Below are 26,451 nucleotides of genomic sequence, written 5' to 3'. Positions count from 1 at the left end.
ATTGAACGTTGCTCGCAAACTGCTCTCTTCTGAAGTGTGCAGTTATTTTCCTCAGACCAGCAAGGTCAGATGCAGCAACCTTTATCTTGGAGGTACAAGGACCGATATTGCAGTGTGCAGTCACAGAAAAGCCAAATGCAGAATTCCTCACACCTTCATCTGCACCTGTGGTACCAAGCGATTTTTAACAGAATGTAAATGCACGTGCAGTCAGGAGGCAGAAGGCAGTAGCTTTATTTTGGGAATAGCACATAGGCATTGGGTAGAGACTGAATTGTGAATATACATAGTCCCATTATCAAATAATATAACCATATCTCAGAAGTTCTGGTTCTTTGAAAATATTCACATAAAAATACCAAGGGGATTGGAGTTCTAACTATTCTGGAAAGTTACAACATGTAGCAAAATCTATGTACAGCACTTTCATATTTTTAATGACAGTTTCAAAATAAACTCCAAAAGTTTAAATGTTTAACATAATTATTAAAAAAAAAAAATCAACTGAATGCAGTGTGCAACACCCAAAATGGGGAGTGGAGCTGAGGGCGCGTTGCCCTGTCACCACTGTCAGTGGAGAGAAGAGACCGAGACGGGCAGGGCTGGGCTCTGCCAGCACAAGGCTGGAAATTACCTGGCACTTACAACTGTATGGACTGAAAATGCTGTGAAAACATACTTCACTTTCTACGGCAGGGTTTAAAAAATATTGAAAACTGATGATTTGATGGTCATAAGGTCTCCCATAAATAATGCACCGGCTGGTGATTCTGCGCTTCAGCACAGGCTGCAGGAAGAGCTCTTGCTCTGGCATCGACGTGCAGAGGCTCACCGAGGCTGCGGCCTGCGGAGCGCTTCGGCAGGCCGGGAGGTTTGAGCATGTCGGGTTGGAAAGGCAATGGATGCATTTTGCACGGAGCAATGCCTCACAATATTAACGCACGGTAGTTTTGCTGCCGCAAAGCTCTTGGGGCGCTGCGTCGCCTGGAGGCGCATGCACTGACCGCAGGGTGCTGTTAGCCCTTTTGTCCCGGGGACAGCTCGCAGGGAATTTAATTAATGTAAATAACAATCAGCTGTTGTTGAAAGATGGGCACGAATGCTTCTAGAGTTCCCTGGGTATATCCAGCACGAACTGGTCACATCACACGGTGCGCCAAAGGGACTGCAAGGACCCCAGCCCCTGGCAGCGAATACCAGAGGGCACAGGAGGCGTTTCTGGCTGCGCTGTGCTGTCCCTCGGGGGCAGTACTCGAGGCTCCAGAGGGCTCCCTCTCATTTTTAAGCTACTAAGGATTTTGTGCTTTACAAGGAGGCACCAAAATGCTCAGGGATTCGTGTCTCCTGGCGAGCTCAGGTAAGTCTAGGGCTGATGACATGAAATTATCAACAAGATCTTTTATCAGTCATTGCCGCACCTTTAAGCAAAGCTGACGGCCAGAAGGGCTCTGGAGCTTTCCTTGCACTCCCGAGCAGCTGGGTACAACCACCCTGGACCCAAGGTCGGCACCACGCAGGTGTGCCATGGGGTTCTGCAAGGTGCTGTCTCTTCCCACTGCCACTGGCCGACATTGGCAGGCATCAGAGCCTCCGGGCCACCACCGGTGGTCTGCACCCAGCTGCTGCCACCTGCGCAGGCAGCACTGCAGCCCCACGCTGTGCTGCTCCAGTGCACAGGGGGCCAAGGGGGTTGTACTCATCCCCAGCGCTCCCATCCCGGCCTGACCGGCTCTGCAGCTGCGAGGGGAACGCTTGGGCACGAGGGGACGTCCTGCACGAGGGGCAGGGGCCCTGCGCAGCCACGCACCGCTGGCCACAGGGACAGGGGACAGGGGACAGGGCTCCTGCGACTGCTGGTGCCAGGTCTGTGTGCTGCTGGGACGCAGGGCAGCGGGGTTCTACCTGGGTGTGTCTGAAGCCCTTGATTCTGTAATACACTTGAAGTGAAGGATGCTAAGAATTGCCATTGTCAAACCAAGGCGGTGTTTGCCTTCCTGTGCCCGTGCCTCACCCCCTCTTCCATCTGTGACCGTCTGTGGTGCCCGTTCAGTGTCGGAGCTGCCCCAGCCCCTCGGCCTGCGGTTCTGCTCAGTGGTAGCAGGCAGCAGCAGTGTATTTACAACCAAACTCAACGGGAGCAAATTGCACTTTGTTGGCAATAAATTGTTGCACTTCGCGTTGCCACAGCCTGTCACCAGGCAAGGGGGGACGTCATCCTGGGGCTGCGCTGGCTCTCACCGACCTGCACGTCAGTGAGTGCCCGCTGTGGGGAGAGAAAGCAAAGAGCAGGAGACGAGCATCAGGCAAAGGCAGCTGCTGTGGTCAGGGAGAACACGGCCCCGGCACCGGCCTCTGTGGCCTTCACTCTCCCCTAAACTGCCCCACGGCACCACCTACCCAGTGAGTGTTACCCACTCGGTGCCACCCGCCCTGGGGTGCTGCAGGCCGGCCTTTGTTAACTGGGGGACACAGCTCCTGCTTCACCCTCCCCACGGCCGTTGCTTCACCCCCGTTTAGCAGACCCCCCCCCCTTCCCCCCCCCCGCCAGCTTTGAGAAATACAGCTCACCTCAAACTTGCTCATGAATTCTGCAAAAATGCCAAAGAAAGATTCTGAAGTTGTCATTTTAGAGTCTTCCCCGAAGAAGGACAACACCTTGCCGAATTCTTCCATGGCCTTGTGCTGCAGGTCATCCAGCGAGCGCATGGCGGGCTGGGCACTCTCCAGAAAGGACTGGGAGAGATGGCTTAAGGGAAAACAGCCGGACTGCAGGGCTTGTACAGATAATAATGGCTTCTGCTTGTGAGTGTGGCCAGGTTTCCTCCCAGATGCAGGAAAGGACCTGCTGCAGAGGTCCACACGCGAGGGCAGCCTGCTGCCATGCACAGCCGGCACAGCAGCACTTCCCTGGAGGGGGAGATGGCCCGGAAAGCTCTCTGGCACGGCTTTCTGCCATGCAGAGGCCTGGGGGCTGGCGGCCACTACAAAGCTGTTTCCCACCTTGGCTAGGAGAGAGCGGAGGGTGGAGGTCTCCACACTTCACCCAGTGCTGAGATGTGGGCATAGCGCTGCTGCTTACCAAGCGGGGACAACGACAACCAAATGGTTTTACTTGAGGGCAGTAAGTCGTGTTGGGGATTTGGCCCTTTCCCAGAAGGATACAGTCATCACGATTGCAAATCTGTCCTCTGCGGTAGCGGGCATGTTGTGGCAGGCCACCTGTATGTCGCTGACGGTGGTGTGGAGGTCCTTGAGGTCAGCCGTCAGCGTTCTCTGGTTCACTGCAGGCGCAGAGAGGAGCCAGCAGCGTTACCTGGGTCTGGCTGCCTTCCTGCCCCTAGCTGGGCAGCGAGCAGGGGCCGTGGCAGGGGTCGGGGCTGCCCGGGGACACGCAGCTCCACGCGCCCTGCTCTGCCCACAGCCTGCCCGTGGGCTGCGAAGAGCAGCTGGGCCAGGTGCAAATTCCAGCCTTCATCAGGGGAAGGCTTACATCTCTGGGCCTGAGTTTTCTTCTTTCTTTACCGCCTGTAGCACCAATTCCCAGGGGAATTGCTCGCAACCAGGAGGCAATGGTGTGCAAAGGGAAGGCAGCCCCACGGCTTGCCTGCAGCCAGCCTGCTGGGACCCCACCACCGCACACGGATGGTAACCCCGAGATCTCGGTGACTATTTTAAAGGCAGCTAGCCAAGCCGTGTGATCCTCAGTCCGTGCAATACCTGTGACTGGCCTGTGAACCTGTAGCTGCGAGGTGGTGCACGCTGCAGGCAGGAATAACGCTGGCACCAGCCCTGGGGCACTGCGCAGTGGGGATGGATGGAGACAGGGGCTGGGTGGAGCAGGACGGCTTCTGGCACTTCCTGCTTCTGCTCCTCATCGGCACTTACAAGGTACGTCTGAACTCGCCACCAAACCTTCTCGTGTCAGAAGGAAGGTTCAGCACAGGGACAGCCGTTTCTGGGCACTGCCGGGTGCAGCAGCGTGTCACAGCCGGGACCCCCCCTGCCACTAAGCTCGTGCCTTTCCAGCCCCCTCCTCTCGCTCAGGACCATTCCCCCTTGTCTTGGATCACCGTCCTGCTTGTACCAATGCTCATGGCCAGTCCCGTACCCGTACCGAACCAGGAGGCAGTGCAGATGCTTTTGTTCGATTACCTTTGGCAGCAAGCGGCACTGTAGGAAGATCCTTGGCAAAGCCCAGGAGCTCTGGGAAGTGTTGGCTAAGTGATTTGGCAAGGATGTGCAGGAAGGTGGATTTCCCATCAACAGTCTTGGTTGTGTTCAGCTACAGCAAAGCAAAACAAGTAAGGAGACCCCATGCAGAGCAGGTTTGGGAAGCACCCAGTGGGTCTGGTTGCACGGGGGCTCAGCCTGCGTCCGTTCCCCTGCACGGCCGTCCCCTGCCGTGCTGCATGGATCAACGTTCAGACGGGACGTTTAGTGTTTACGCAGTGTGTAACACCCAGACGGGAGGCGCTGAGCTGCTAAGCAGTGCCCCCACCCCGCGGGGGGCTGTATCCCTGCACCCCGCACACACCGCGGTGCCCCTGCTGGGACGGAGCCCGCACGGGGCTCTCAGGGCCGAGGCCTCCGGGGCCGGTGCTGTGGAAGGCCCCTGCCCTGCCGCTGGGCCCTCGCTGGGAGCTGCAGCACCCAGCACCCAGTAGAAGGGCAGGCGTGACAACGGGTCACTGCAGCTCCCGGCGCTGGTGCCTCCGGCACGAGGAGGAGCGCGCTTCCTCTCCTTACCTCAGTGAGAAAGTTGATTTTAAAGCCTGTTGTTTTGCCGGTCTTGGGCTGCCCGTTGTTCAGGTAGTTTCCCATTGCCAGCACAAACTGCAAACACAAACCACGGTGAATGACTGGCCAGTCACCTCCAGCGTTTACACTGCCCCATCCCCATCTCCTTCGGTACCTTTGGCACCTGCTGTTGGGTCAGAGCCGCACCAAGAGTGCAGCTTACGTGAGCGCTGCCCACGAGTCCCTTCCCTCCCCTGCAGCAGTCGGGCAGGTCTCTCCTGTGGCCAGGGGCTGGCTGGATCAGCTCCTTTGCCACTTCCAGCACAACGTGATTTTGCAGATCTTTAAGGGGATCTTTTAAAGAAAAAGCAGCGATCCAGCAGGGCTGTTTCCCCTCCGAAAGGCTGACTCCTTATGCTGTGGCTTTGCAGCACTAGGGGCACGGCAGGGCCCTCGGGCAGGGCCCTCGGGACCACCCTGAAGTCAGCCTGGGGCTCTCGGGATTCCTGTTCTCTGCTCGTTAATGTGCAGCCAGCCACTGCCTCCCCGGCACTTAACGAGGTGTTGGGGGTCACTGGCCAGGAGCCACCAACGCGGTTCATCTCTCATCTGGAAATGCCTTCTGTCACACCGTGTTCTCATTCATCCCACCTGCTTTTTTTTTTGTCTTTTTTTTTTTTTTTAAGCCAAAGCCAGATGAATTAGCATTAATTTGGGGCAGCTCATCCGAGTCAGGCCAAAGGGCAGCTGCCAGCACCCAGTGGTGGGACCCTGCGGGCCAGGGGCCGGGGCTGTGCGGGGCTGTGCCACTTCTGTGGGCCTTGGAGGGGTGGCAGGGACCCCAGAAGCTGCTGCCCACAGGGACGGTTCTGACCTCCAGGATTTTAGCCAGCTTCTTGCTGCTTTTCAGCTCCAGAGAGGCCTTGCAGATACACTCGTAGCTCGCTTTGATCTCCTCCGTCTTCTCCTGCAGGGTGGTCTTAAAATGCAGGCTGCGCAGACGGATCTTGTACTCTGGTACTGACAACATCTGAGAGCAAAAGGAGGAGAAAATTACTGCTGTCACCTTTAACCAAATCCTTCATGGATGATGCTCCCTGGCATATTTCCCCGTGCTTGAAAATGGTATGGTGCTGCAGGAGGAGGTTTTGTGCCCATACCCACAAGTGTCAGCAGGAAGTAAGTCAGAGGAGGGCAAAGTCACTCTTAGCATGCAGTAAATTTTGTGGTATGCTTCAGCTGTGAAACTGCCACTGCTGGGAGCTCCTGGACACCTCGGGCATCGGCCCAAGCATCACCCACAGGAGGTCTCGGTGATGGGTGCCCCCAGCTCCTCCCACCCACAGCACGCACTCGGAGCACATCAGAGCCCTGCTGGCTGTGTGCTTTCTGCTGCGCCCTCCTCCCCCATCCCTCTGCAGGACATCCCACGGGCAGGGCCCCGCAGCCGGAGCACCTCCAGCCAGCAGGTACCTGCAGCACAAACTGGTCGGGCTCACTCAGCTTGCCGGGGTTCTCCTTGTAGCTCTGGAAGCGCTGCACCTCCTCCCCATCCGGGGCGTACAGCAGGAGCTGCTTGATGTGAGAAGGCTCCAGGCGGTCCGTCTCCATCGTCATGAGGATCTGGCGCAGCTCCATGTGCGAGAGCTTGAGGTGGGCGATCAGGATGGCTGCAGGGAGGGACGTACATCAGCGGGGCCGGGAGGAGGGCCAGCCCTGGGGATGGGCTGCCTGGCAGGATGGGGCTGGGAGGGGAAGCGCAATCTCTGCAGTGTGAGAGCAGCCTGGGCTTCGTGTGCCCACACCGACAAGGTCAGCTCTGGAAGGAGGAAGGGCTTTCCACCCCCCGAGGCCCTGCAGAGGCTGTAGGGGTGGCTCAGGAGTCACTCGCCCCTGCAGACCCCTACCAGGCTATTGCAAAATTTTGCAAGGACATCCCCAGCATGTCCATCTGGGAAACTGTGGAAACTGGAAACCATGCCCGGAGCCTCCCCCGCTGCCACATCGCTGCAGCCCAGGGAGACGGGGGCTCGCAGGTCCCACCAAGCCCTCCCACTGCTCCTCCCCACCACAAGCACTGGAGGTGCAGCACTGACCCCCCTCGGTGCACGGGGCAGCCCCAACACCACTCTTCCCCTGTCCCTTGGAGGCCAATGAGCCACATCCCATCCCGCTCCCATCCTTGTCCCCCTGCCCGGGCTGAGCCCAGCGCCGGGGGCCACTCGCAGCGGCTTCTGCTGGGCTGCAAGAACAGCTCCGGCCAGAGGAGCCGTGCTGGGACTGTGCTCCTGGGATTGTGCTCATGTAGCCTCCTTCCTTTTACCTTTCCAGTTCTCTACATCCCTGGTCCCATCTCGGGGCCCATTTTGCGGGTACGTTCACCACGATGTTTACTTACATGTGTTGTAGGCCTTTTTGTGGGACAAAATTTCAACCACGTCTTTCTTTTTAAAGGTTTCAGGCATGAGAGTTGGCTCTGGAAGAGAAACTGAGAGATTTAATCATGGGTAAGGACAGGCTCAGCCGGCTCCAGTGGGAAGAAAACTGCTGAAAACAGTGAAACCATGAATGAAAGTGAGGAGAGCTGATGCTTTGCGCACAGCAATGGCTCCGGGAATCCTTGAATTCTGCGATTCAAAGATCTCCTGAATGGAGGACGCAGTTGGAGCTGAAAAAGGTAAAACAAGAGGTGAAATACACAGAAAATCCCAGATTGCCCAGAAACATCCCCGAAACAACAGCCCCTGAGAAGGGTCCCATTTCGTCCCACTTCCACCACCAAGCCCGTCTGAATTTGCCCACTCGAGCTGGGCCTGCCCATGTCTGCTGTCACTGCTATACATTACATGGGTAGAACAAAAAACATTACTCGTAATGCCCTCTATGGGCAGAGAAATGTTTTCACAGCTTTTTCAGGGCCGAGTTCTCGAGCAGCAGAGCTGCAGTTTGCTCCCAGCCTGCAGCTGGCTCCCACTACACAGCACCGCTGGCTGCCACGCACTTCACAGGCACGGGGAGCGGAGCCCGTGCACAAAGGTGCTGCAGGTTTAGGGCTCTGCTCTACTGAAAGCCAGGCCTGTCGCGGCAATGAGGAGCATTTTGGGACCCAACAGCCTGGGGGCAGCCGGGCAGTGCTGACTGAGCGCATGAGAGCAGGAGGCAGAACGGGAGCAAAACCGTCCGGCCGAGTTCCACTGCCCAGCCCGACTGAAACGCAGAGCGACAACGGACAATGAGAACAGACAACGGCAGCGAGGAGGATTAAGGGAGACAGCGACACCATCTCCACCTTAACAGCCTGCAGTGCCGCCGGTCACAGCACCCTGCGTGTGGACGCTGCTGTGCTGCCCCGAGGCAGAGCCAGCACCCCGCTGCCTGGCGGCCGCTCAGCCCCGCGGCCCCCGCAGCCACACACGCCCTGCCCTCCGCCTGCCACCAGCACCCGCCCCAGAGCTGCGGTACTTACTGGTTGGTTTCTGCGTCCCGAAGTGCAGCTCCAGGTCCAGGTATTTGACCATGTCACTCAGCTTGTCGTAGTCCGAGTCTTCCCCGAGCTGCAGGAGGAGAAAGAGCGGGCGGGTGGCTGTGCTGTCCCCGGGGACCGGCGGGCACTGCCACCTGCGCTGTGCCCCTTCCCTCCAAGGCCACCCCGGGCTCTGAAAAGCCCAGGACACGTTGATGGCACCGTCCTTATAAGAGGAGAGTCAGCCATCGTAAATCCCCCGCTGAAAACCTGTGAATAGCTCACTGCTTGTGGAGGTGGCTTCTACACAAGGTGCTGAGCTCACCTGGTGGGACCCACTCTCTTTTGAGAAGGGAGGAGGAAGCCCTGAGACGACTCCTGTCAGCGCTTCCATCTGTCCCTGCGGCTGGCCTTGCTGCCCCACAGGTTCATTTCGCTGCTGTCCTACAGCTGAAGTCCTACAGAGCGATACTGCTGCTCACCTGCTGCTGGGGCACACTCGCTCTACTAAAGGATCAGGTACGAATTCCAGAGGTTTTTGGAATTCTTTGCATCCAAAAAATCACCGGGAAGAAACACCTTGTTCCCCAGAGTGCCGGGGCAGAGGGAGCTGCCCACAGGGATGCAGGGCTTCAAGTGCTTGCTGTGCGGGCAGTACTTGTGGGACTGGGAGGTGATCCCACAGCTCCCAGCCAGCTGTTCAGGGCAGGAGGAGAAACACAGGGGCTGGAAGATGAACTCCACCAAAGCCAGCTCCTCCCTACAGGGACCTGAATCCCCCTCCATCACCTCAAGTCCATGAGGCCAAAGGCTTAGCACACCTCGCCTCACTCCTTGCCTCTGCTTTGCCCCGTGGTGCTCTCGGTGCTCTCCCCACCACTCCGCTGCCACCCGCGCTTGTGGTTTCCCGTTGATAAAACCTCCTGCAGCCCCCGCGCCCCCGCCCGGGCCGTACCTGCCCCCAGATGGTCCCTTCCGAGTTCTCCACCTGCTCCCACCGCAGCCTCTTGACGCTCATGTGGTTGGTCTCGCTCCTGCGGTGCAGCAGCCCCCGGTGCAGGGGGGGCGCGCAGGGCACCGGGGGGGGCGGCGGCGGGGGCGGCGGGGGCGGGATGGGGTGCAGGTGGCTGATGAGGGACTTGGGGGCAGGCGACGCGCTCGCCTTGGCGGCCTCTGCCTTAGCGGGGACGGCCTGGGGGTCGTGGAACTGCAGGGGGGGCGGCGGCGGAGGGGGGCTGAGCGGTGGCGGGGGGATGTGGTCCGAGAGCGTGGAGTAGGTCAGGGAGCTGCCCTCGTCGCTGCTGCTGATGTACTCGCTGCTGCTGACGTCGTTGGTGACGTAGCTGCCCTGGTCATCGTGGAAGCTCATCTGGGTGGGGAAGAGGGGAGAGGCTGAAGGAGGCTCCTCGTCCTCCATCCCCGGCCACCAGCCTCAGCGGGGTCCTGCCCCCCTCTGCCCCCAGCCCGGCCCCGGGACGTGTCCCCAGCACGGCACGGGCTGCTCCAGGCTGCCACATACGGCTGGTGGAGACACGCACCAAGCCCGGCACCACGCTCACCTCCTCGTAGTCATTCTCAGGGGTGAGGAAATCATCCACGATGGTGACCCGGTGTCCCAGCTGCTCGCTGAGGGCGTCCAGGAACCGGTCGGTGTCGCGGCTGCGCGGGGGCCTGGAGAAGGTGAAGAGCTTCTTCCGCCGCGACAGCGGGCTCAGCGGGTACTGCCGGTGCCGGGGGGACGGGGCCGGGCTGCTGTCCAGGCTGACGTAGGGGTTGGACTCGGTGCTGCTCGGGGAGGGCATGCTGCTGTGCAGGCGGTAGTAGCACTGCTGGGAGGCCAGCGGGTCGCTCGGCCATGAGACCGGCATCCCCGACTTGCGAGAACCTGCGGGACAGGGCGCTGCCGGGGGTCCTGCTGCGGTGCTCCCCAGAGCCCCTCCTGCGGGCTGCCAGGGGCCCGGCACCGCGATGAGCACCAGGAGAGCCCCCCCGAGCCCCCCCAGCTCTGCATCTCACGGGAGCCATGGGAAGACAGACGGTACCTGCGGTGCGCGCTGGCTCTGGGGCCGGAGGCGATGCCCTGTGCAGGGCGGCACTGCCCATCTTGCTGGCGAAGCTGCCGAGCAGGCGGTTTTCCAGCTCTGCGTAGACAGCCGACATCTGGGAAAAAGGGCAAAGAGCTGCTGCCAGTGCCCGAACTGAGACCTGGCTTGTGACCCCCCCCAGGGACGTGCAGTGTCCTGGGGCAGGACAGCCAGCACAGATGTCTTTTATTCTTTAAGGGACTGCTTCGCCCCAAACCTAGGCTACCTCGCCTTTTCTGAAGCTCCCCAGGAGCCTCCCACAAGGCTGCAGGAAGACAAGGACAGACCCCCCCGGTACTAAAGCTGAGTAATTGCCCAGAGCAGAGCTCTGAGGCAGGGATGCTGCCAGGCACAGAAAGCAGGTGCTGACACACAGACACATGCCTGCTGCTTTCCTGCATTAACATGAAGGGGGTCAAACTGTCGATGCTCCCCATGAAGGCAAAGGTCCCATGTTCCTGGGGCAAAGCGCTGCCAGGAGCCCTCCCCGCCTCCCACCCACGGGTGACAGCCGCACCATTTTGGGGTTGGGGGTCTCTGGCAGGGACGTGCCGTCCCCAGCCTGCCTCTCTCCAGGGATCAGGCGAACCGGGACCTCCACGGTGTCACTCTGACCTGCCGAAGGAAGACACAAATCCGTCAGGAGCCCCCTGTCCTGCACATGCCCCCAGCAGCCCCTGACAGTCCCGACCTGTGAAGGTCCCTCCCATCCTCTGCCTGGCCCAGACCCGTCCTTGCCCCGGCCGGGCGTGCAGCGAAGCTGGCAGCAGCAGCCACCCAGCAGTAAAACATGGCGTGTACCAGAAAACAAGCACAGCTGAGAGACGGTCCTCCTGTGCCTTGCCCCTTACCTCTCTGTACTCAGTTTGTCTAAATGAGAATAAACAAAATATACTTTTTGGTTACTGAAAACCCCACGGGCTGCTGACCCTCGCAATTCACTTCTGAGCAATGGAAGGGGCTGGAAACAACGTTCAGGCTCAGCCCAAGTGGCTTCTTATTGGAAGTGCTTGTTTCAGCTGTTCCAGAAAGCAGGGATTTCCAGACAAAGACCTGGGGCCCGCTCCGTGCTGACCTCCACCTTTTCCCACCATTTGTGCTCAGGGACAGGCCAGGACATCGACCTGGGGCAGAGCACTCGGGTGCAGCCTGTGGGACCCCAGCGCCCTCCTCCCCGCAGCGGGAGCCCCGCGCAGCCCCCTGCCACCCACCTGCAGCCCCCCCTTCCTCGGGGCGGGGGGTCCGAAGGCTGCCCCGGCACAGGGAGGCCGCTCGCACGGAGCTGCGGTAGCGCTCCTCTGCCTCCGGCTCGGCTGCAGCAGAAAGACGCACAGTGAGACACGGGGAGCCGTGTAGGACCCCCGCCATGCCCCGCTGCAGGACGAGGATACCAGAGCATCGTTCTCCCTGGTATCCGACAGACTGACGGTCACACAGCCCGATACACACAAACGTCAGAGATAGCCACTGAGTTTGGAAGAAGCCCAGGTGAAGAACCACCCAAAATTCATGGATCTCCAGCCAGCCCGCTCCCATGCGTGGACACACATCATGCACCAGAACAGCCAGAACCTGGGGTGCTCACAGGCTGCCCCTCGCTGCTGAGAGGCCGAAAGGAGCCAGGGAGCAACCCGTGCGCAGCGTGGTCCTGGGAGGCTCAGCACCATCCTCATCCGTCCATGGCTGGGGACACCTGCTTGGCATCCCTGACATGGGCTGCTAACTGCAAATACACAGACTTCCCCCTGAGATCTTCTCAAGTTTATAAACTCCATTTTTAGGGTCTTAGCTCCTCGGAATATCCAACAATTTAGGTACATCGGGCCATGATTTTGCACACACAAAAGCAGTGGAAATTGTGCAAATTAGGTGAGCAAATACCCATCAGTTTGCCACGCACAACAGGGGGTGTTTGCACCAGGACTGCTCAGCTGTTTATCCCTGTGAGGGGAAAGGCTGTGCCAAAAGAACTGTGCTCTTCCAAATGTCTCTCTGAATTCAAACACCTTTTTCATACAGTTTTACCTACACTGAGTCTAAAACAACCATATCAACAAAATGCAAATGGCCTAGAATAGAAGAATCTGAAAGCGACTAAGAAGCCCAAATCCAAAGATGAAAACATTTCAGTCCAAATTTGCCCTCCACTTTCCGCTGCCTGAGTGCAGAGCCCGTAATCCTCACCGAGCCACAGCTGGGTTTGTGTTGCCACAGCAACAAGCGATGCTGGCAGCAGAGGCGGACCGCAGGCATCCCTCAGGGGACAGGGACATGCGATGTCTCTGGGCGAGCTGCACTCCTGCCGCCTCGCTGGCATCGTCAGGTGGAGATACCTCCTCCTACCCCAGCGTTAACAGCAGGTGCCCGTGCAGGGCTGACTGCTGCAGACACCCCGACAGACACCGCTGCCATCCGTCGCCCGCCTCTCTTAGCCAAGCGCTGCCCCTCGACCATCCATTTCCTTCCTAACCTCCAACCTCCTGAGCAGCTTCTGAAGCCCTTTGCTGCCACAGACAACCTCTGCTACTGCACCAGCACCACCTCTCCTCTCAGCCCTCAGCCTGATGGTTACAGATCAAACCCTCATCGGTGCCAGAAGCCGGAGACACGCTCTGCACAGGGGCAGCAAGGGGCAGCACCAAGCTCCCTGGGGGCCTGCGAGACTCGGCGCGTCCCTGCCGGAGCGCGGGCTTTCCTCTCACCTGCCAAGGACTTGTAACCAAGAAACCTGGCAATCTTTTGCTGGCAGTGCTCCTGCTCTTCGTACGTCAGCAGCTGGTAGATAAACTGCCAAATGACTTGCTTGGCTGGTGTGTCTAGCACCGGGTACACATCCACAATAAGAGTGTCAATATTCCTGCAAAATTGGAAAGAGAGGGCTAGGCAGTGAGCACGTCCTGAGCTGCACAGCCCCATCACACAGCTTTGTGCTTCCCGTCCTGCCTCTGCCTGCGTCTCGGCTTGCCTGAGCCCTCGGTGCAAGCACACCAGGTCAGCTACACGCAGAGCTGCCAGGCTGCCAGCAAGGGACCCAGCCCTTCAGGGCGAGATGTCAGAGACCTGGAGCTGTGCAGGTGGTGCTAATGCACAGAGTGATCTCCTGGGCCCAGCAGCACCTGGCAGCCAGGCTATAAAACCTGGTTCACGAGGCAGGCTGGGCTCTGGGGGAGCTGGCTGAAGGAGCACCAGAAGGCAGAGATGCTCTGGCAAGGCCCGAGGTGCTGATGGCAGCAAGCAGGCTCAGGTAGAAGCACACCGGACACGAGGGCTGGGCTGAAGGCTCTGCTTCACGTAGCTCTGTGGTGGGTGGAGGTGGTGGAAGGGCTGTTGAGAGTGACAGGGCTGAGCACCCGATTCAGGGAGGAGGATGAGGCAGCCCAGGGAAGGAGGGCTGTCTCAGGAAGAACTGCCTTCTGAGAGCTGAGGTCAGGCTGCTCCTCTGCTGAGAAGCTGAGGTGGTGATCTGAGGTCAAAGCTTCCTGTGACTACTGCATCCTGCTTGTAGAAGCAATAGTAAGAATTTCCTATGAAGAACTGGAAGGAGACCTTGTATTTAGAGCAGATCTGTTGTCTTGATGTTAACCAAGTGGAGTGTCCCTGCCCCCTAATGAGCAGGGACCAGGTCTGTGAGGGAGAGCTGAGGGGTGAAAGGGGTCATTTGCTGAGCTGCTCTCCAGCTCTGCACTACTTTGCCTTTTCTGTGGAGCTGGGCTCAGCTCCTGGCTGCCAGAAGCCTGTTCCCTGCTCAGAGGTTGGTATTTTGGAGGTGCTGCAGGGGCAGAAACTGCTGTGCCCTCTGAACTCGCTGTTCTGGTTTGTGGACAGGGCGAGCTGGCTCCAAGCTGTAAGCTGGCCAAAACCCAGCTGTGGGTGTCCTGCTCCCTCCTGTGCTCACAGCTGGGAAATGCTGCTATCTGCTTGCTGAGCCTGCAGGCAACGTGAACTTAATATTTGGGACTTCTGCCCTTCTCAGAGCAGTTACAGGTCACAGCTGGTTCACCCTGGGGCAGGCACACGATTAGCTGATGGTGAATTATCATGAAATGGGGCAGCTACAGGTGAGACAAGCTCAGGAGGAGAGGGGTTCCCATGCCCCTCGTGCAGCCCTGGGGCAGGTGAAGGCGATGGCCCCAGAAACAGCCCTGCTGAGAGGGAGCTGCCTGGCTCTGTTTGCAGGACTCCAGTTCCCAACATGCAGAGCCCTGCTCAGCTCGGGTCTGTGTTTCCCAGCTGCAGACCCCAGGGGCTGGTGCCTCGTCCTGCAGCAGCTGTTCTCACCCAAATGCCCGCTGGGGGAATCCCGCAGAAGCAGAGTGGTCTCAGGAGAGCTCACAGCAATGACTTCTGCTTTATTGTGACAGAGGCAGTGACTGCAGGGCCTCAGGAGGGTTTGCTCAGCTGCTGGTGGGGGGTTCAAGCAGCTGTGCCTCCCTCAGCACCTGCAGGTTCGTGGGCAGCACAAGGCTCTGGTCGCATCGTGGTGGTGCAGCCCTAGAGCTGCTGCTGGGAGTTTGTCTATTACTGTCAGTGACCTAAATACAGAGGGGTTTGTTGTGTTTCCCTGTAAAACTGAGGATTCAGATCCTTATCTGTCTTTATAAAGCAGAGTGCTGCATGAAGGCAGCAGGAGCCTGCCTGGCTCTGCCTGGTGCATCCCCAGCCTGTGGTGGGACCTGGGCTCCGGGGAGCAGCTGGGCAGCACGGCTCGGTTGGGGCAGCAGCTGTGGAAGGGGGCAGTGAGCACCTCCCAGCACCCTGAGCAGTGGCTTCTGCACTGCTGTGTGGGAAGGTTAAAGACCAAGGGCAGAAAACAAGATCACTACGGCAAGTCTAGGTGCTGCCCAGGGATGGGTTTTAGCCCCGCAGCAGGGCGAGGAGGACGTGTGCAGCTACAGGATGAGGGCTGCGCAGCTGTCCTGCTGCAGACAAAATGCTGGAAAGAGCGAGGAGTCGGGAATGGAGCGTGGTGAGATTACTGCCAGAGGCAGCAAGAGAGCCTGTGCTGTGGGACACAAGGTCATCTTACGGCGGGGGGGGGAAAGGAGATGGAACTGACCTCCAAAGCTAATGTGTCTGACCGCCAGGACACCTGGCGAGAGATGGGCTCGTGCCTCAGCTCTTTCCCTGAGGGAAATGCACAGCTGGAGAAAGGGATCAGAGCTCGCTGCTGACAGCCCGTGAGGCTGAGGTCTGCTCCTGCTTCGGGGCTGACCCTGACATGGGCATCGCTACCGGTCCAGTTGGCAGTGTTAGAGGAGTGGGGCTGCTGACGAGTTACCGATGTTGGAAGAAGCTTTCCAGGGCTTTGCAGATGGTATAGCGCTCAGGTGGAGTGAGCAGGTGTTCCAGCTGCTGGTGGAAGGTCCTCCCTTGAATCTTGATGCTAGAGGGGAGTATCTCTGCAACCCACTGCAGGGAGGTGAGCGCGGAGGAGGCGGTCGGGGACTCAGCAGAGTCAGAGTCTGCAAGGCGCAGGTAGAGAGAAAAGAAAGTTCAACAGAGAAAGGGGCTGGACTGGGGCTACGGGGCTTGCCCTGCAGCAGCCCTGTCTGCTGGGCAGGAGTGAGAGAAAGGTGTGGCTGGGGCTGGCTTGTGCCTCCCGGGGGGCCTGGAAAACCACGCAGGTTGTGGAGCCACAGTGCTGCAACCTGCCTCTGGGTGCCCTGGCCTGTGGCCCCCTGGTGAATGCAGCAGCTGGGCCCTGCGGGGTGCCTTTGGTCTTGCTGGGGTCTTTCAGGCTGATGCCTGCCCCCAGACCACTCACACCCGGCTCCACCTCCTGGTTTTCCAGGTAAGATCTCTCTGATAAGGGAGACCTCAGAGCATGAGCACCTCACTCCATGGACATACACAGCCTGATGTGCGGGTGCACACATAGCTGCACCAGGGAGGTGGGGGCGGGGGGGGGAATCAAACAGATTTTTGGTCTCTGGATGGCTGATAAAAGGCTGCTTTCTGGCCAGCTTGGAGCTGGGGCTGCCCTTGCCTTTGTCCTGAGCCACGGGGAGCTGGGCTGGCTGCTCCTGAACTCCTGGCTGTGCCAGCAGGCCCAGTAACCTGCTGCGGATGGGTGGGGATGTTCTGCCTGGGCTGCTCCTTGGGGGAGCTCTTTGGTCAGGCTGCTTCTGCACTTGTCTGGGAACATGGGTAGCATTCCTTCTCTTGCTCTCCAAAGCCTGTGCTCAAACTTCAAAGCACTTTACGATAATCACCCCCTTCAAGGGGCAGCACCAGTCAAGAGTTACCTGCAAGCAAGCTGAGGAAGGGGAGGCCGCTTGCTTTGCTGGGCATTTCATGTGCTGAGCCTGGAGCAGTGTGGGGCGATGGTCCCAGCTGGGAGAGGGACCTGGCCCCGAGCCCTGGGATGTGCTCAAACACGGGAATGTGGCCAGGGCTCTGGGGGCAGAAATCCCATCCCGTCTCATTTTTTTTCAAGGGGTTTTGAGTGCCCCTGGCCCTCCCGATGAGCAGTGAAGATCTTGCTTTTGTTTCTAGGGTATGTGCAATCAGGTTGGTAGCACAGGGCTGCCAACGTGGAGCTCGGGGGAGTCTGTCACTGCTCTGGCTGGATGAGCCACTCACTAACTCCTGCACTGCAGAGCAGCACCCCAATAATGCACTGACCCTGCTTTGGAAACACTGCAGCAAGCCCTGTGCTGAGCTGTGGTGCTGAAATCACTGACAAATACCCACATCACCCCAGATACCCTCCTCCTGCTGACACGCTCACCAGCAGTGAGCTAAATTATTCATAGCAGCAGCAGTTCTTCTGAACAACACAGTCCGTGCACAACCGTGATATTTGCACAGCGACCATGGATGCACAGGGTTGGATTACTTCGGTCAAGTACACGGCACAGACTGCATGTGGAGGACGCTGGACAGGGCTGTCAAGGACGATCTCACAGTACACTGAGCCTTCTGGGCAGCAGCCAGGCCGGGGATTGAGCCTGACCCCGGAAAGCCAGCAGCCGCCTGCCCCAGCAGGAGGAGCAGCGTTCGGCTGGAGGCAGTGCCTGCAGCGTGCTGAGCCCATGAGGGTGTGTGGTGCTTCCCTCCTGACATGGCAATGTGGGAGCCCTCGGATTTGGGATTCCCGTTAACTCCGCGCCCCTCCTGGCCGGCACGCTCACCGTTGGAGAAGTTGACGATCCCCTCTTCCACCACCAAGGTGGGCATCGCCCCGCTGCCCTGCAGCATCGACACCACCTTGTCGTGGGAGCAGTTCCTGCAGGGCACAGGGGAGCTGGTCAGAGCTGCCCTCCTCTGTCTGGCAAACAGCCCCGGCTGGCTGCTCGGAGCCCCTGCTGCCCTGCTGCAGTCTCCCTGGACTCTCCATCCTTGTCTGGCTCCCCCTGTGCTGATCAGACGGGGCAGTGTGAATCACGCCGTGACACCCTGGGTGTACCCACAGCAAGGAGTCAGCGCGTGTGAGCGCCCCACGGAGCTGTTGTGCTACATGAAGCCAGCTTTAAGCTAGGCTCAGACCCAGCAGATAACTGTCCATTTAAATGGTAGTGCTGTGGTCTCTGTCTGCCTGTCCCCGTTCTGTGTGGAGAGTAAATGCAAGGTGGGTGTGAAATGCATGTCTGTAGGCAGGCCGGTCTGCGTGGGAAGGGCACGGGCTGACCTGGGACAGGGCCTGCCAAAATGTGGGCTCAGAGGACAATCTTCAGCTGGGTTTCCTCTGTTTTCTGGCTGTGCTGCATCAGCCAGCAGTTTGCTGGATCAGCCGAAATGTGAGAACTGAAGCACTGACAGAAGAAGCATCAGATGTTTAACCTTTAAATATTCATCGCTCTCTCTTATCACGTAGCCTGTTCTAACCCTTTGCTCTTGCTTTTTGTGCAGAAAGTCCAAGCTGATGAAATATGGGCTGCTGCCACTGCACTGGTGAAGTACAAGGAACAGCAGGGCTGGAGCTGAAGTACTCCTCTTAGAGCCAGTTTTATAAGAGAATATTACAGGAGATGTCCATATGGGGCAAAAACCCTCATGCCCCAACAGCCAGCTCTCACGGACACCCAGCTCTGGTCTCTGCACAAAGGTGAACAAGGAACACAACCGTGCTGGCCCCCTGCCACTGCCCAGGGCCCCCCTGATCCCAGGGGCTTTAAGGAGCCTCTTACCTCATGTCCAGGCCGTTGAGAAATAGGATTCGGTCTCCGGCTTTGAGCGCAGCCTTCTCAGCCGGGCTCCCTGCATGTGGAGGGAAGGAGAGGGGCTTCAGCTGACGGGCCCCTGCCCACTGGGCTCAGTGATGCCAGCACCCAGCTTGTACTCAAAAGCAGGTGTGGTTTCAGACTGTTCACTAAATACGCCTCCTACCTTTCAAAACAGGGAGTGCGTAAAACCAAGATAAATCCTACCAAAGTTATTAATTATTCAACCTGGGAGACTCCATCACTAAGCCTTGTCGAAGTCCCTCTTGCTATTTCTAGCAAACAACAAACACTTAAAATTTCACATTCGGACCAGAGAGAGGTCTGACTCCTGAGGCGGGCAGCTTTTCCTACCTGGCAGAACAGACTCGATCCACACTGGTGCATGTCCACGTAACGTGAAGCCAAAGCTTTTGTTGCCTTTATAAACCCGCACTGTTCTGCAGGTGAAAAAGCAAATGAGACATCAGAGCCCGACAAGCATTCAGTTCTTGTTTCCTCCCTCAGCCCCACCAGAGCCCCCTTTCCTGGACCCTTCCTGGGAGGATTCCCCGGCTCTGCTGACAGACCCCGTCCTGCTCCATCTGTCTGGGGCTGGGAACAGAGCAGGGCACTACCAGGGCAGCTCGGTGCTCCGGGGCTGCTGAGCTCTGGCCATATGGGCAGCGGGAAGTGGGTTAATCCCCTGCGCACCAGTGTGTCCTTCCCTCCTGCTGCTGCTGGCACCCAGACACCGCTGGGGCAGGGCAGGGTGACACAGCCTGCTGTGCGCCTGGGCGTCGTGGCCCATCAGCAGGGCCGAGCATCCTGCATCCCTACCAGCACCCACACAGCACACCACTATCCCCTCCCAGCCTGTGAGCACCGTGAGCTCGGGGGCACCCAAGGGAGGCGTTACCTGCGGGCAGCCCCCGAGGCCACATTGCTGGTGATGAGCGAGGTGCTTTTCCGCAGGCTCCTGCTGGCCTCCTCGTGGCTGCGGGGCACGGAGCTGGCGCGGGTGGACACGAGGAGCCGCTCCTGGTGGTCCTCGCTCCGGCTGCGCCGCAGCCGGTTGCTGTGCTGCTGGCTCTTGGAGCGGCACAGCTTGCTGATCAGGCTCTGCGACACCACCTCGTCGAAGCGCTGCCGGTGCTTCTTGGGGATGAAAATCCTGGCAGACGGGACAAGGGAGGGCGGTGAGGGTCGGGGTCGAGGTGGCCGTGGCACAGAGCTTTGGATCCGGCTGTATCTAGGAGAGGCCAGAGCAGCACCAGCCCCTCGTGTGCTGTCAGTCTCATGCGGGAGCTGTGAGCTCCAGGGCACCGGGCTGGGGACACCGGGGATGTCAGGAACAGAGGGAACCCTGGGGACACCGGGGATGCTGGCTGCATCTGCTCTGTCCCATGCACAGCTCCATCAGGGAGAGGAATTCAGAGCCCTCCACTTGCAGAGACCAATTCAAGCAGCTCTGTTCCTCCTTGTGTCCCATCCCAGACCTCTTCAGCCACTGGCCCTGGTATGCCAATGACAGGGTTCTGCTCAAGCCTCAAATTAACTGCTTTTCCCCCAACAGCAGCCCAGGAGCCAGCCCTGTGGGGGAAAACCTCACTCTGTGGAGCCTGTCCTGCTGCAAACGTCGCTGCTGCTGAGGGCTGTGGCTCGGAGCAGTGTTTGGAGGGGACGGGACAGGCGGTGTTAGCAAAAGCAGGATGAGACTCTTTGCCCTCCTCTGGGTCCTCTCCCTGTCCCTGCTGTCCAGGCAGACAAGCCCTGCACAAGAGCCCCCAGAACAGCTCCTCCAGACCCAGCCCCTTCACCAGGACCCACCAGGACCCATACGGTGCAGCTGCCCATCTCCTGCCCAGGCCCTCTGCTGAGAGCCCCGCGGCTTTCACTCCGGGCTGTGGCACTCCTCCCGTGCTTGGTGCGACGGGGGAGACGCTTTTCCTTTCTCTTTTTTTTTTTTTTCCTCTTGCCATCACAGCTGCAGAACACCGACACCTCGTTCACCTCCTCCCACCCTTTCCGTTTGCACATTTAGGGGCTCCTCGAGGAGGTGTTATCTCCTGGTGTTTCTATAGCAACTCCGCGCGCTGCGCCCGGGCCGCGGCTCGCTGCCGCAGCTGCGCCCGCTCGCCAGACACCGCCTCGTGCGCCTCGTTACCGCTCCTCACCTCCGCGCGCTAACAGCAGGCCTGGCACCCGCGGCGGGTGTCGCCGCCAGGCGCCGGGGGCACGTTTCGCAGAGGGGGTGGCAGGGCCGCGGGCAGGCTGCTGCTGAGCACCGCGGCCGGCTGTGCGCTACTGGGGGGCTCCTGGGGGGCTCCTGGGCGTCTCCTCCACAGGAACCTGAAAGCCTGGACGAAGCTGGAGGAGAGCAGACCTCCCAGCCCAAGCCTCCCAGGACCAGGACGTCTCCGTTTGCCTCCTGAGGACAGGCAGAGCTCAAAGCAGCGGCTCGTGCCCTCCCGCTGAGCCGGAGCAGGCAGATTGCAACTGGGCCCGATGCTGACACATGCTCACACAAAGCGTTTGGTGATAATTTAAAACAAGTAACACATCGGTGCAATTCACAGTCAATTTGTGATGAAGCAGCAACTAGAAAAGAGTGAAACTCTGCTAATGAATCGTTCCCCCAGCTGCACGCAGGCCTCTGCGGCCCCGCGGCTGGGAGGAGGCGAGTGCCGGGCAGCAGCGGGGCCGGGCTGCGCTCCCCTCCCTTGGGGAATGGCCCGGGCCCCTCGCAGGCACAACGAGCGCGCTCCCATTTCAGTTGGCCAAATTAACTCGGTCCCACTGCCGTCAGCAGGACTGTCCCACTTTGCACTGACGGCTACTTCACCTGCGGGCGCACAGAAAGGAGCTGAGGAGCAAAGTACAGCTGGCTCGTAGCAGGCACAAAGACACGTTCCTCTACGGATTGGCTCAGTGTTCAAAGTAAAACTTCGTGTTAGAATGGAGAGGAGCAAAATGACTGGTAAAAATAATCCTATTAGAGCACACAAATGGTTTTCCTCCTGCAAAACCTTTTGCAGAGAATTTCCAGAGTGGCCTCGGAGCGTGCAGAATGGCCACGGCGCTGCTCGGGGACCTGCAGGGCAGTGCTTTAGTGTTTTGGATGGCCTGAGAAACTGCGTGTGCTCACATCTGGTCCTTAACAAGCAACGCAGCAACAAGGCGGCGCAGGGGATGGTGCTGGGCTGATGCTGCAGCTCCAGCGCAATGCACCCACGCAGCACACACCGACACCAGCACCAGCACCAGCACCAGCACGGGGCGGATGGTGCCCGGCACTTTGTGGGAAACCACAGCTGCCCCGCCACGTCCGGCCGTCCCTGGGATCAGCCCTGCCCAGCACCCAGCTGGGTTCCCTCTCCCCCCGAAGGGATGCTGTGGCAGGGCTCTCCCCGTGAGCACCTGGGGACCCCGCGGTCCAGCAGCCCCGCAGGCTGCCTGTGCTGGGGAGCCAGGCAACGCCGGCCTCGCACCATCGGCTTCCTCCCTCTCCTCTTCCTCGTGTGCTCCATGTCAGCACTGGCTGCATTCCCTGTTGGAGGGGGGATGGGAAAGGAGCTCCCAGCCCTGGGCACAGTGGCCCTGCGCCCACTCCCCAGCCCTGCAGAGCCCCAGCGCACTGACAGCCCTCCTCTGTGGAGTACCAGGACATTTCTTCAACAGGACTCAGTCTGCACCAGCACCAATGTGAATCCAGGGCATTTTCCAGGCCAGGAGAGGTCCCCGAGCGCTGCGAGTTGCTGCATGCTCCCATGGGGCCGGGAAATGCGGCCGGCAGAAGCCCGCCTACCCTGCCCCGTCACAGCTCTCCACCCTGAGGTTCACTTCAGCAGAGGGTGGTCAACACATCTCAGTCTTTGCCCACTCTTATCAAAACTCGCAGACAGGTCATTTGCAGCTTATCTCCTCACGGATATTCCTCTTTCCTCAGCTGGCACTTGCTAAGGGTTTTCTCTTGCCCCCGCCAGCCCAGGGGCCTCCCCTGCCCTGGAAAGCTGCAGTGGGTGCTGCCCAGCGCTGGTGCTGTGCCGCGTCTGCAGGACCCACAACTTCACACCAGCTCCCTGGGGCCCAGCCGTGGTGCCCAGCCACGAGGTCTCCCGGCTCCGCGCCCCTTCCCACCCCGGCACCAGGCAGCGCCCCAAAGCAGCCTGCTGGTGGGCTACGGTCACGGAGCCAAGTCAGACCCAGCAGTGCTCTTCCCACCTCCCCAGCCCCAATTTTTGCTTGAGCTTTGCCCGACTCCCCCAGCTCCCCGCACCACAGCCGTGGGGGAGCAGGATCTGGCCAGGCCAAGGCGATGCTGGCAGCCGTGGTCCCCTCGCTGGCCGTGCCCCACCACGTGTGGGGGAACAGCAGCAGAGACATCGTGGGGGTGCCCGTGGGAGCACGAGCCCTGCCCGGTAAATCTAACCCCAGGCATCGCACGCGGAGGAGCAGAGCAGAGACGTACCGAAAATGCCGAGAGAAACTCCGGTCCTTTCCCATTTGTCCAGGTGCGGCGGGAACAAAAGGGAGACGCTTCAGCTCCTCATGCAGCTGAGATTCAGCCTCAGCTCACGCCCACGACGTGGATCCAGCAGCCGATCGGTGCCAGCGGGGCCCTGCCCTGGCACCCCGCGGTGCGGGGAGCGTGGCCAGATGGGCGGCCGGCAGCGCCTGGGCTGCCTGCCCTCGCCCTCGCCTCCGAGCGCCGGGGTTACCACGCACCGCGTCCTCCTCCTTTTTTATCAGTTCTGCTCTAATGTCTGCTTTGCTTTCCCTTCTCCCCAGCTCCAGCTCTGCCCCGAAATCCGGCTACGAAGCCTTTTGCTTTCCCTAAAACTGCAGCCTCTGTAATTTCCAGCTGGAACTCTCTGGTAAGGATGCTGCACAGAAAGGAGGGCACGGCTCCACGCCGAACTCCAGGGGGATGCCTCGCTGGTGCTAATTAGTTGACTTCTAAAGTGCTTCTGTTTAAATTACATGCTGCTGTAATGGGTGAGAAACCTTAAAGGAAAACAGCAACTGCGCGGGTGTGGTGATGCTCACACACGGCGGAGCCACTGCGGCCACCGTGGCCACCGGCTCCAGCCCTGGCTCGTGGGGTCACCGACAGCAGGGCCAGGACCCGACCTCGGCTTTCTGCCATCGTGGGCCCAAACCTGCGCTGCGGGGCATCATTCACCCCCATCATTCACCCCCAGGGTGACGCAGCCGCGCATTGCGTTAGGGATAGAAGATGAAAAAAAAAACCCACAACTGTTTTTTATATAATGCCGTCTTTAAACACAGCACTGTCTTTTGATAAAGAGGATGTGAAGCTTTCCGGAGCTGCAGAAATAAGACATGATCTCCAGGCAGCAAAGCAAAGAAAAATGAAAAATGTATGGTTTAGCCCCAAAACAGCCATCAAAGACCTGACCTTGAGTCTCTCGCTTGTGCAGAAAACACATCCCAGGGTGGATTAAAACACTGAGCTACATTTGGATTATGTCTAAATTATGCCGTATAAACAGCTGCCAAGCTGGAATAACACTTCTGCCCCGATAATAAGCTGCAATGCTAAATTTCACATCCTTCTGTGATAGAAAACTCTTCACCCATACAGTAAGGAACTGCACAGATCTTCTCAAATCTAATCTGCTTTTCCCTGCCTGGATTCCCCTACTGACCGGGCTCTGGGCACTCGTCCCGTGGTGTGACGGCGGGGACGGGCAGGGCTGTGCCGGCAGCCCCGCGCTGCCCTCCAGCCCCGCGGGGACACAGCCGCAGAGCCAGCGGCACTTGCAGGCGGTGGGCGCAGACCTCTGGTTTTCACAGTGGGTTCTCCGTGCGGGCAGGGCTACCATCCCACCCCCCAGAATGGAAGGCTCAGTAATCCTTCATCTGGCCGCAGCTGTTTTGCAGAGGTGCCCGCTGCTCTCATGGAACAGGACTGACGGTGCTCCTCCACCCAGCAGCGCAGACGCGGAGCCCACCGCAGCGCAGCGCCTTCCCAGCCCACTCAGCCCCCGGCCAGGGACCCCTACATGCCCTGAGAGCCCCCCGGTCACCTTCCCCTGCCAGCCTGGTGCCTGCACCACGCAGGTGGGGTATTTTTTGTAAGCTCTTCAGTGTGGGAACAGCAGGACAAATGCAGTTTCTCATGTTTAAGACACGAGAAACCCCTCAGACCAGGCAACTGCATTCCAAAATCAAAGTTGCAAATCAGTGTTGGTGTGAAAGCAGGCTCCGCTGATAAAATCTGCATTACACCAGTAGCTTGACTTGTCAAACCAAGTTAATCCCATAACAGATTTTGCACCAAGGCATTTTGGTCATGACCTATTTGAACTCAGCTGCAATAAAAGGAACTTCGCTCCCAACTGCTTTCACTGCTGGCACATTTTTTTTCCTGCTGCCCTAATTCCTTTTTTGGGCCATTTAACATATGTCTGGCTATAAGATTAGTGATTTTTTATAACGGAAGCAAACCAGAGCTGCTTTTCCTCCATTATCGTCCTACTGCCCACGCGGCCGTGCAGCGGCCCTGCGCAGACCCCGGGGCAGCAGGGCCCGGCAGCAGCAGCACGACGCAGCGGGCTCAGCATCGCCTGTGCCTCGCACGAGCTGCACTTCCAGCCCCACCGCGAAGGAAAGCTTTCCCCAAAGCCTGCAGGCAGGGAGACGTGGGGAGGGGGGCAGGCAGGGGAGCAGCGCGATCTATCCTGTATAAATCCTGATAAAATGAAATTTCTTATCCAGAGAAAGTCACAGATGGCTGGTGCATTTTAATACGGGGACATGCCAAGCGATTTTATTGCCGTGAAAAACAAGCTGAGACAAATAGATTGTTTGGAGCATTATTAAAATGAAGGCGGTGGAATTTCTCCCGTGATAAGAGAACCCCTGTTGGGCAGCGATTTTATCTTTGTCAGGGATCAAAAGTGGCTGCAATCACAAGCGCGCTCACTGCAGCTCAGCCCCCGTGCAGCCCCTGCAGCAGCGGGGACACGTCTGCTCCCTGCCTCGGCTCCCAAATCGAGCAGGGGCTGTTGCAAAGGCAGCGTGCTGCGGCCGAAGAAGTGACGTGACAAACTACAGCTCACTGTATTCTCCTTGCAGCAGAGTGAAGCACAACAGAATGACCTAAAGGAGACCCACGACAACACGTAACAGCCTAAACAAACCGAGAGCTGCCTCCCGCTGAATTAACGCACCCTGGACCTTAACACCTCCCACTGATCAAATCCAGGTTAATGGGACGGTGCCTGCGCACGGGGCATCCGCGCTGGTGTTCAGTGCACAAGCTTTTGTAACACTAAAGGTCAATGGGGAGAGGGGAGATCTGTGTGATTTCCGTCACCCCGCAGTTGTGCTGTTCATCTGCTTGAAACAGATGTTTCAAATGTCGCTGCCAGGAACCGAAACAGCACCGGCATGGGGACGGATGGTGCTGGGGGACAGCGCAAAGGGAGACGGCGACCGGACCGGTATGCGGTGTTTCACAAGCTCTAAGCCTCACTGAAACGCAGGCGAGGCTCTGTCCGTACCACTTGCCTCCGAGTGACTCGGGGCCACTTTGTCCCCTGAGCCCCAGGACAAGCCCTCGGCGCTGCTCGGTGCAGAGCCGGTGCGATTCCTCTGCCGGAGCTGCAGCTCGGCCCTGGCTGGAGACATCTCGGAACGAGAGCAGTGCCGCGAGGCGCACACCCCCGGGACCCCCCTGCCCCACGTAACCCACCTGCCCCTTCCCCTCCCGGCACGCTGCAGCCCTGCACACGCAGGGAGCGGAGCAGCCGAACCCCCGGCTCCCCCGGCTCTGACGCTTGCAGGCGATGGAGGCACACAAAACGAGAGATTTCCCTCTCCCCCGGCCGGCAGAGTTGTGATGCCCACGGAGCCTCTGGCGGCAGCAGCTCGGATGCAATAAGAGTTAATTAACTTTTCACACATCTCGTTTTTGCAGTGCCGGGGGTTGCTAGATCTGAGAATTAAGCTGCTTTAAAAGCGTTCCCCTCCCAGCCCCCTCGGGTCCCGGGGACGG

The 26,451-nt window shown here is 59.0% G+C and overlaps 1 protein-coding gene across 1 annotated transcript; it reads right to left on the bottom strand.

Moving 5' to 3' along the window:
- Positions 1-210: 210 nt before the first annotated feature.
- On the bottom strand, positions 211-26,451 carry GRID2IP (Grid2 interacting protein). The gene is made up of 21 exons (XM_080556248.1): positions 22,897-26,451; positions 19,345-19,599; positions 18,801-18,886; positions 18,414-18,483; positions 17,418-17,512; positions 15,563-15,746; positions 12,987-13,141; positions 11,180-11,597; positions 10,802-11,123; positions 10,243-10,360; positions 9,760-10,085; positions 9,156-9,569; positions 8,204-8,291; positions 7,136-7,213; positions 6,211-6,407; positions 5,612-5,767; positions 4,747-4,833; positions 4,153-4,282; positions 3,163-3,281; positions 2,569-2,733; positions 211-2,263 (listed from the first exon to the last, which is right to left on the bottom strand). Exons 1-21 carry the CDS (start codon positions 22,929-22,931, stop codon positions 2,192-2,194), a joined length of 3,570 nt encoding a protein of 1,189 aa, XP_080412374.1. The 5' UTR covers positions 22,932-26,451; the 3' UTR covers positions 211-2,191.

This window comes from Anser brachyrhynchus, assembly GCF_964034855.1.
Source record: "Anser brachyrhynchus genome assembly, chromosome: 15".
NCBI lineage: Eukaryota > Metazoa > Chordata > Aves > Anseriformes > Anatidae > Anser > Anser brachyrhynchus.
Note: the sequence above shows the minus strand (reverse complement) of the source record. Positions and strands in the feature narration are given on the sequence as shown.